We start from the raw sequence: 9,902 nt of genomic DNA on the forward strand, positions 1-9,902 counted from the left end.
CTTTTATACTTTAAGTAAATTTACAAGCCTGTACTTTGTTACTTTTACTTGAGTAAAGAAGTTTAATCAGTACTTCCACTTTTACCAGAATATTATCTGTACTTTTACTCAAGTACGGAAAGTGAGTACTTTTGCCATCTCTGTATATGTGTGTGTATATGTGTATATATTGTAAATTGTAATGGCAGTCTGATAATAACACAAGTATATATTTTCCCTCACATAATAAAGAGGTGTACATAACCATTTCCTTTACAAAGAAATAAACAATAATAATAATGAATAACAATAAATAAAAATTAATTCACAGGAAAATGTATTTAATTGGAAGTAATATTTTTCCCCGCTTCATTTTAGGATGCATTATAAAGGAAGTTGTGCTTCTATGTATTGTGGTATACAGCTAGTCTGTTGCATCTAGTTTAAAACAAAGAAGCAGTATTGCATGGCATGCCCATAGTGCTGTGTCTCTGAACCGGGTACATTTGTGCACACATGCCCACACTGCTTCTGCTGCTGGGAAAATTCGAGGTAGACACAATTTTGTGACTATGGTCGCGCTCAGAGCTGTAATACTTTTCATTGGATAATGGGATACAGATAGGTGCTGTTCATTTTAAGGTACCATATTCAGACAGGAACAGGGAAACCTGCAGCCAGTGATGGTGGGGGATGAGGTGAGCTGAGGTGTGTCGTCATGGTCAGTTCTACCCACTGAATGTAATCGCTGTGAAACAATCAGGAACAAACTCTTTATTTATCAGATTAATACATTTTATCGAGGCTGGCACTATCTCTCTGGTATTGTTACTCTATGCCTCTCTAGCAGAGTCCTTAACTTGTCATCAGACACAAATCATTAAACTTCCTAGAGTTTCTATTTTTCGACGTACATTTTGAGTCAGATTTAGATTAAAAAGCAGGTACACGAAATAAATTGGCACTTAATAATCTTTGCTGCACTTTAAGTGGGACGGAGGGGGGGGCTGGGGGGGTCAAGCACTGGTGTCACTTTTACCTCTTGTGCACTTTACTTGGAACTTGCTGCTACTAAGTATTGTACCCCAAACACAATTTCGTTGCCTTTTTTTGACAATGACAATAAATTCTTGAAACTAAATAAAGTGAAAACACGCATAGGTACATTCTCTCACTGCACATGTAAATCCTCAGGATCATTTTGCTTATGCTGTGTGTAACTTTATTGCAGTTGAGTTTAAATTCAATTCTAATTTTATTTTCCATAACATGTTATGATGACAGTGTTGTGTTATTTTAACTGCATTTTCGTTGGTTGGATTCTCAGTCATCCAGGTCATATTTATTCCCAAAAGAAAAAAAAACAATCCACTGGACTTTGTTTCCAAGTTTGAAGATGTTTCGCTTCCCATCCAGGAAGCTTTTTCAATTCAAAATGTCAGAAATAGCGTGGAATTCTCTATAAAGCATAAAACTCAATGCTGTTTCTGACATTTTGAATTGAAAAAGCTTCCTGGATTGGAAGCGAAATATCTTAAAGTCCAGTGGAATGGTTTTTAACTTTTTTGGAATTTTCTTCGGTTGTTATGATGTGTGTTCTTATAAAGATGAATAAAAATGTCGCCTTTAATATGGTTATAAAAAGGCTTTGTTTTGTTTAAAAGTGTTTTGTTTTTTTAAAGGTGTCAGAGAGAAGGGGTGCACAAACCCACTTGGGACACAGTAGGAGGTGCATGGCTCAAAATGGTTGGGGAAAGCTGCCTTAAAGTTTTATCCTTGCTTGTATTTCTCTTGTTTTTGTCAGTTCCTGACCGGCAGTATGAAGTGAGGGTCTGGGGATTCAACAGGCAAAAAGATGGAGAGGCTGCAGTGTGGAAAGGAAGGACTGATAAGATTTACAGTAGACGTAAGACATTGCTTTTTAGAAATGAATAGATCAGCATTAAAATAACCTAAAATATGTCCTCATGGTGATAATGCAAAAATTAAAAAAAAGTTTATTTTCTAGCATTTAAGAGAATTAATGTGTTGTTGTGTTGAAGCTTCTGGACCATCCTCATCGCCTCCATTGCCCCCCAGCAGCATCCAAGCAACGGCTAACAGCTCCACTTCCATCTGGCTCCGCTGGGAGAAACCCCGGTTCATTAATGTACGGATCATCAACTATACAGTACGCTGCAGCCCAGCAGGAACCACCAATGCATCTCTGGTTTCTTATTATACCAGGTCAGAATGTCAGGGTGAATACTGGAAAAGTAGTGTTTAATGTTGAAATAGAAGTAACACATTTCCCATATCCAAAAATAAAAAAAAAACATATATTATAGGACGTCAGCGTGTTTTTTAATGAAACAGAACAAACTAAGGGACAGGGATGGGTTTTTGTGCTTGAGACCTGGACTGAAGTTGCACTTAGGGCAATAAACAGAGACTTGTGACTTGACATTAACTTGTTTTCTGGGACTTAAGTTGTATAAACAATCTCTGACCACAAGGTAGTTTGTTAGCTATGCAGATTTGACTGCATAAGCGGGTGTAATGCTGGTGATCTACAAAGTTTTCGTTGCAAATGTTGACATTGCCACTGCAGTTTACTTTCGGATTTGGAAATTCTGATCCAAATATAGATGAAGGGACACGTGCATAAATGGTTTGGCACACGCTGTCTGCTCAGTTGCAAATGTAAATCACTTTGGGCCTTCTCTATAGATCTTATCTGCACATATGAACTCATTTTTAACCAACCTTCAGGAGGCACAAACCTGAAGACCAGGCTCTAAGAGTATACAGTTAATTATTTATATGTAAAGTTCATTGGCTCTGCACTGGACCAAATTGCAATGTTTCCAAAAAAAAGTCTGTAAATATTACACAAAGCATAAAAAATCTGTGGGACACATTTTTATTTTAATTTTGTATTATAATATATTATTTAGCATATACTTTTCAAAATGTTTTGTTGCAATAGTATGAGTCTGCAGACTCCAACTTTTTTCTTATTTGTGAGTGAAAAATAAAGAAACCTGATAAATATGTAAACATATTTACACTATTATAAATGGAAACATGTACTGTATTTCAATCAAAGGTGACATTAAACATTTGAGGATATCAGAATATCAAAGCAGAACTAAAGAGTAGATGCTGTGGTGATGGTATGCCTATAGGCAGAAGCTTAATTTAAATTAAAATATTGATAATCCTATTAGGAATATGATAACATTAATTTTTATTACTAAACACAAAGACCCTGAGTAACTTGTATTAAAGAATCCTGGACTGATAGTCAGTCATTCCCTTTTCAATTACTACCAATGCATGGCTGAGCTCACTTGGGCTTTATTGATAACAGTTGTAAATTATTTTTTAATAGTAATTATTTTTTAAACTTAATTAAACCACACTAAGATATGCTGAAAATGTGGAGTCACCCATTGTGCATTGATTTTTCACTGCATTATACTAAGCTGTATATTAACAATTGAATATTTATTGTAATAATAACCACTATAGAAAGCTAATATTAGTAATATTGACTTTCCCTCATGTGTTTTTTATCTTTTTTCCTTCACTTTTTTAAGCTCCATGGCTCCTTTCCCTCTCCTGTTCTTTTCTAGAGAGCCTGATCTTGCTGTCTGCAGCCTTCTGTGGCTTCCTTCATTGTTGCCTTTAGTTTGTGTCATATATGGATGGTGGGGCCACCTTGTCCTGATAACCCCACCCACACTGCTGTGGTACCCAGCTGTAATGAGTAGATTTAGCTCGAATCCAATGAGGCGAACAGAGTTAGTACCAATCTGTAAGCTTAGATCAGAACTGAACTGTTTTAATAAAAACAGCTAGTTACTGTTTCTTTTCTCATTTCTCTACTTCTATTGTGGCTATACCATGTTTATATTAGACTTGCTGAGAAAGTTTACTTTTATTTTGAACTTGGAAAAAAAAAAAAGCTTTTAAATTTTCAACTTAGTATTCCTCAATTTAGCCTAGGTTGCTTATTGTGAATCAACACAGCTACAGAATAAAATGAAATACAGATTTTGTATAGAAGACACCTTGTGTCTAGGTACTGACTCATTAATGTGTGGCAGTTCCTCTTTGGAGATCTTGCTGGGGGGACTGAAGCCTTTCACCCACTATGAGCTGGCAGTCCGGTCTAATGGGGAGGACAGTGCAGGACCCTTCAGTGGCACAGTGGAGGAGTCTACACTGCCTGACCGTGAGTATCCTCAGAGAAATATATATTTTAGACGTGTGAGCTTTTTCTGTTTATTTGGTAGAAACAATCCAGGAGAAGTCTCAGCTTCTCATTTTTAGGTGGCTTTGATGTTCACAAGCATAAATAGGAAGTTGATTAAAGTAATATTCATGATTCATGAAGCAGCAAGGCACATTTCCTGCTCCTTTTAGGACCATGCTTTAACAAATTCTGGAAAAGGGAAAGGTTACTTTGCAGTTTTTTAAGGGCTCCATAATCTGCAGTGGGTAACTTTTAGTTTGATGGATCATATTATACGTGCAAGTAATTATTTGCAACCAACTCACCAATAAACTAGTGATTCAGATGGGCATTTGTGGTTGGTAATAACTAGTTGTTTAAGTGCTCACGTCTAAAAATGAACACAAACTCTTTTTACTAAATTTGTTTATTTATTCTGCTGTTTTTATGGCAGTTAACTCATTCATATCCTAGGCCTTTTCCTGCCCCTTCACCCTCCCCCCATTTCCCTCATAGTGTATCCTCTCCTGTACCCAGGTGGCAGGGACACAAGGACACAGATGGCTTTCACACTCCGAGTCAAATCCCCCACCAAGACAATAAACACTGCCCAGCTGCAAGGCCTCATTGCTGGCCCCTAATGACTTATCTGATCATCATTTCTCCCTCAGGGCCGTCCACACCACCCCAGGAACTGCAGCTGAGCGCTCTGGACTCCTCATCTGTGCTGGTGAGCTGGCGCCCTCCTCTGGAACCAAATGGCATTATCTGCAGCTACAGTATTTTGTTTACAGTCAACCTGAGTGAGCCAGAGCACCAGTGGAGAAATCTCTCAGAGGATGGTATGTTCATCGATAATAATTAAAAGTTGTTCACATTTGAGGTGCTGAATATAATTATTTGTTTAATTTAATTCATGATCTCTTTCTCAGGGGATATCTTTAGTACGGAAGTCAATGGTTTGTCAGGGGGAACTTGGTACTTCTTTAAAGTGGGAGCTTCGACTAAAGTGGGACCAGGGCCTTTTTCTTCTGTTATGGATGTTCAGACTCCACTGCCCACATATGGTATGTGCAACTAGAAACACAAACTAAAATAAAATTGAAAAAAGGAAAAGCATTCATTAAACATGCCCTATATAACAGAATTATCAATAGAATAGAAGGATAAATGATGTGGAAATTGAAGGATTAAAGAGGAGTAAATGTGGAGATTTCCTTGATGGACCTAAGGATTAACTTGGTTAATTAGTTGTACCAGAATTTACTTATGCACAGTGACCACAAAGGCTTTGCACAGACTCTTACATTCCTTAGGCAGTGCTATGTCCTGTAGCTCCATAAGACATTTCTAATTTGTTTTTTTGCTTTAAGGAAATCTTATTTTAAGGCTTTATAGAGGTAAACTTATAGCGCCGCCTGTAAGTTAGAACAATGAACTTTTATGTGACAGATTTACAAAATATTGTGCCCTGTTGTAACTGATGCCCCTAAATAAAATCCATGGCCACAAACTGTCTTAAAAATTCTGCTTCTGTGAAATACAGCTTTTTGTTAGTGAGCATTGATGTAACATTACAGCAGTAATGTCAGGGTTGGAGTTGTTAAGAAGGGTATAACGGTGGTTATAAAACAAAAGGCAAACTTTTGAGCACATTATTGTGCCATATTTAATTAATTGCAGCTGTACGTTTATCAAAACATGGTTGTCTGAGGAAATTGACAGGATTATTTGAGGAACAGCCAAGATGCCTTGAAGAAAGAATGTGTAGACAGGACCGCTGCAAGTTACCCATTCTACAAATCGGACCTGGTTTGGATGATTTGCATGAATGAAGCAGTATTTGAAAGAAAGCACAAAAAAAAAAAAAAAACCTTTTTGAAGTTTGTTTTAAGCCCACAATTTCCATACGGCAAGTGTGGATGAAGATATGCTGGTAGGATTACATAGAAATAATGCAATTTTACACATTATATGACATTTAATAAGTTGGAAAATATACTCTTTACTATACCTTAAACTCACTAATCCTAAATTTAAACATAGTGGTGGCAGCACAATGCTGTGGGGAGGCTTTGATTCAGCAGGGACATGGAAGATGCTTATGGTTATCAATATCATATACCTAGAATTTGTTTCTGTCTATATAGCAAAAATGGACATCAAAAAGGAAATGCTGATTTCTAGATGCGGAACTTTGCAAAAGATATACCACAGATAAATTCAAAGTTTAATTGCAGCTAAAGTTGACTTAGGAGTGATTGACTCTGTTGGGAGTGAATACACAAGTTTGACTAATGTTCAGATTTTAATTTGTAATATATTTTGAAAAGGCTGGCATTTGAGTATTTTTATTCTGAATTTTTCACTATTTTTACATAAACTTCAATAATATTTTGCACCAAAATCCTAGGATAAAATTGCTGATGAAGGTATTCCTGCTGCATTTTTCTCTGTGAATCTGCAAACAAAATAGGCCTTTACTTTTTTCTTGCAAATAATAAATACAGGGCAGTTTATTCTTTCAAAACACTTGAAGTAAAAGCAGTTTATTTCCATTTCATGTGTCATTATAAATTGAACTAGAGCTTGGTGTGTGGCTGCCATCTGTTTTTTCTCAACTGGTAATCCACAATGCCAATACCCTGGATTCATGAATATACATGAAGTTGACTGTCCAGAGTCAAATGTGACCAAATATCTTCTTCTAACTTAATTGAAATTACACCGTTAAGTGCCTTGATAAACCAGGTGTTGTGAATTTAGTGCTATTTGAATAAATTGAAAGAAACTGAACATTAAATGGGGAAAAAACTGTTTCCAATTAGCAATTATTCCAGTTTGCAATATTTCCTAACCTGGAATAAAAACCTTGTGGTTTGTGATTTTTAAATTAAAAAGGAAAAACTTTAGTAAAAGAAAGTTCTAGATTTTATGTTGCCATTCATGAATATATTTATTTATTCAAATATGCTTCCTAATTTTTCTCTTCTGTCTGATGTTTTACCAGAGTTGGACGTTCATGCAGTCACAGGCATCATAGTTGGTGTTTGTTTGGGACTCATTTGCATCCTTCTCTGCATGTGTTTCAGCTTCCGCAACAGTAAATCCAGGTCAGTTCTACACATGGTGATAATTTAGATAATTTAGTTACAGTTCCTAAAAAAGAAAAACAGATAGATCTCCATTACCCAAATCCTCAAAATGATCTGAAATAAATGTTTGAGTCATATCTGGTTGTGTAATTAATTAATGTAACATTAGAGATTCCTTTGTGAATTTGAATGACTGAGATCATTTGAATTCTTTCTGTGATGCAATCTACACATGCACCTGCTTGCTTATAAATTTTTCATTTCTTAGTCTCCTTTTTCTAATGATGAGATTACTGCTTCACACAGAGAACTATCTGGAGGTCTGAACTCCACCGCTGTGACTCCTCAGTGCAGAAAAGTTGGCTGCCCTGCTCCAACCAAAGTGCCAGAGTGCAGCGATAGCCATGAACTGGAGACTCTGATGCCCCTTGGGACCCAGGAGTTGGGTCAGCAGCGAACAAATGATTTAGAAGAACAGAGTCTGATGGCAAGTTCTATTCTGGGGGAGGGGGAGGATGCTACTGTACCTGAATCAAAACTCATAACCTGCTGTGTGGGCACAGTTTTTAGTTATAGATAAAGCAAAATCTGTTATTTGTTTTTGACACTTTTGTTTCTCCTGTGCTGATATAGTAGGTATTATAATGCATTATCTGTGTTTATCTTGCAGATTGCTTGGAATGGCTCTGTGAGTCATAATTGGGTCAACAGGATCACAAGATATAGAGACACTATAACGGAGGAGTCTCCAGCACTGATTAATGGAGCTCTCAACATGTTTATTACTACAGCTAGCATGGTAAAAAGAAAATAATTAAAAAAAAGAATATATATATATATATATATATATATATATATATATATATATATATATATATATATATATATATATATATATATATATATAGTTTGTGTCAAATATGAACCATTCACTAATAGGAATGTTTTTCTCATAAATCCTTAATTACAATTTATTTTGCAATAAATAAACTGTATCAGTTTATTTATTGCACTACAGGTGAAAAATGCATTAGCGTTTGCAGCCTTAAAGCAAACATTGGATTATTTTTCACAGCAGATTCATGATTATAGATAGAGATTTCTTTGTTCCTTTTTCTGAATTGTCTTTTTCTTCCTCAAGATTTAATTTTTTTTTTATTTGGGTCGTTGCCCTCTACTGGAGCATGCTCACAGCACGTTTTTATTGTACCACACACTGTTGATGCCACACATTGTTTCCTGATGGCTCCAAAGTAATGACTTGTTTGTCATTTCATATATTTCCTTTTTAAATGTCATACATGCACTTAAACAGTAAAAAAAAAAAACAGCAGTTTCTTAATTATCCATCTGAAAAGATGGATCTTGCTGACAGATGTATGTGGTGCCGTCTGTTCAGTTAAGCTCACATTGTAGTTGATAATCATATATTTTGATCTATTCACACTTTTTGGATTCAAACCAGAACAATAATTTTATCTACATAAACAAAGGAAAAACAAGAGCATTCTTCAGATTTGTATCTGTTCTATCTGTTGCTAAAAGGTACTACAATTTTGAATTATGTGTTTTCTTTTTTAGAATAGAATATAATTATTGTTATCATATGTTAGGGCATAAAAATAAAAATACTTACCAATATAAATAGTTGTATCAATCACAAATGAAAACAGTACAATCTTGCGATCTATGTGATCTTTTCTAGCCCAAAGCTAGAAAAGATTGCATGTAACATTTGCTGCATATACACTGCCTGGCCAAAAAATAAGTCGCAACCTGGATTCAACTACTGTAAGCAAATAGGTACGAGCCTCCTATTGGATAATTACTGCATGGGCGATTATCTTTCAGCTGGCAACAAGTTATTTAACCCCAACTGTTACAATGACTTGCTTCTCATTTCCTAAACAACCATGTCGAAAGACACATCCCGTGGTCATGGAAAATATGTTAGTCTGTTTGAAAAGGGTCAAATCATTGGCATGCATCAAGCAGAGAAAACATCTAAAGAGATTGCAGAAACTACTAAAAACGGGTTAAGAACTGTCCAACGCATTATTAAAAACTGGAAGGATAGTGGGGACCCATCATCTTCAAGGAAGAAATGTGGCCGGGAAAAAAATCCTGAATGATCGTGATCGGCGATCACTTAAACGTGTGGTGGGATCAAGTCGAAGAAAAACAACAGTAGAACTCAGGACTGTGTTTAATACTGAAAGTAAGAGCATTTCCACATGCACAATGCGAAAGGAACTCAAGGGATTGGGACTGAACAGCTGTGTAGCTGTAAGAAAACCACTAATCAGTGAGGCTAACCGTGTCATGGTTGGTTTAGAGATCAAACCCACATGCAGAACACCACTTGGAGACTGATAAAAAGTTCAACAGAGTTTATTAAAGGTTTGCACAGAGATAACATGAACTGGAATCTGGAAACTGGTCCGGGCAGGATTCTCAGGCGTCTGCAGAGACGGATAGTTTGATTAGCCAGGTTAACAGATTAGTTGTTGAGTTTTCAGATGTTTCTGAAAATACCTTGAAGAGGTCCAGGCTTTCTTCTCTGAGAGGGAACCGGTTGGGTCCAGAGACTGTTGGTTCAGCAGAGTGCT

The 9,902-nt window shown here is 36.2% G+C and overlaps 1 protein-coding gene across 2 annotated transcripts in view; it reads left to right on the forward strand.

Annotated features, from left to right (window-relative positions):
- igdcc4 (immunoglobulin superfamily, DCC subclass, member 4) overlaps positions 1-9,902 on the forward strand; it is an 81,590-nt gene that overhangs the window by 61,258 nt on the left and 10,430 nt on the right. The window contains exons 12-19 of one of the 2 annotated variants that reach the window (XM_015375424.1): positions 1,784-1,885; positions 2,022-2,205; positions 4,071-4,198; positions 4,870-5,040; positions 5,131-5,265; positions 7,209-7,311; positions 7,600-7,780; positions 7,964-8,092. In XM_015375424.1, coding sequence (XP_015230910.1) covers positions 1,784-1,885; positions 2,022-2,205; positions 4,071-4,198; positions 4,870-5,040; positions 5,131-5,265; positions 7,209-7,311; positions 7,600-7,780; positions 7,964-8,092 — 1,133 coding nt within the window. The remainder of the gene's footprint in view (positions 1-1,783; positions 1,886-2,021; positions 2,206-4,070; positions 4,199-4,869; positions 5,041-5,130; positions 5,266-7,208; positions 7,312-7,599; positions 7,781-7,963; positions 8,093-9,902) is intronic. The other variant, XM_015375426.1, reaches the window with a different exon arrangement.

Source organism: Cyprinodon variegatus, unplaced genomic scaffold (assembly GCF_000732505.1).
Source record: "Cyprinodon variegatus isolate N-32 unplaced genomic scaffold, C_variegatus-1.0 Scaffold118, whole genome shotgun sequence".
Lineage (NCBI taxonomy): Eukaryota > Metazoa > Chordata > Actinopteri > Cyprinodontiformes > Cyprinodontidae > Cyprinodon > Cyprinodon variegatus.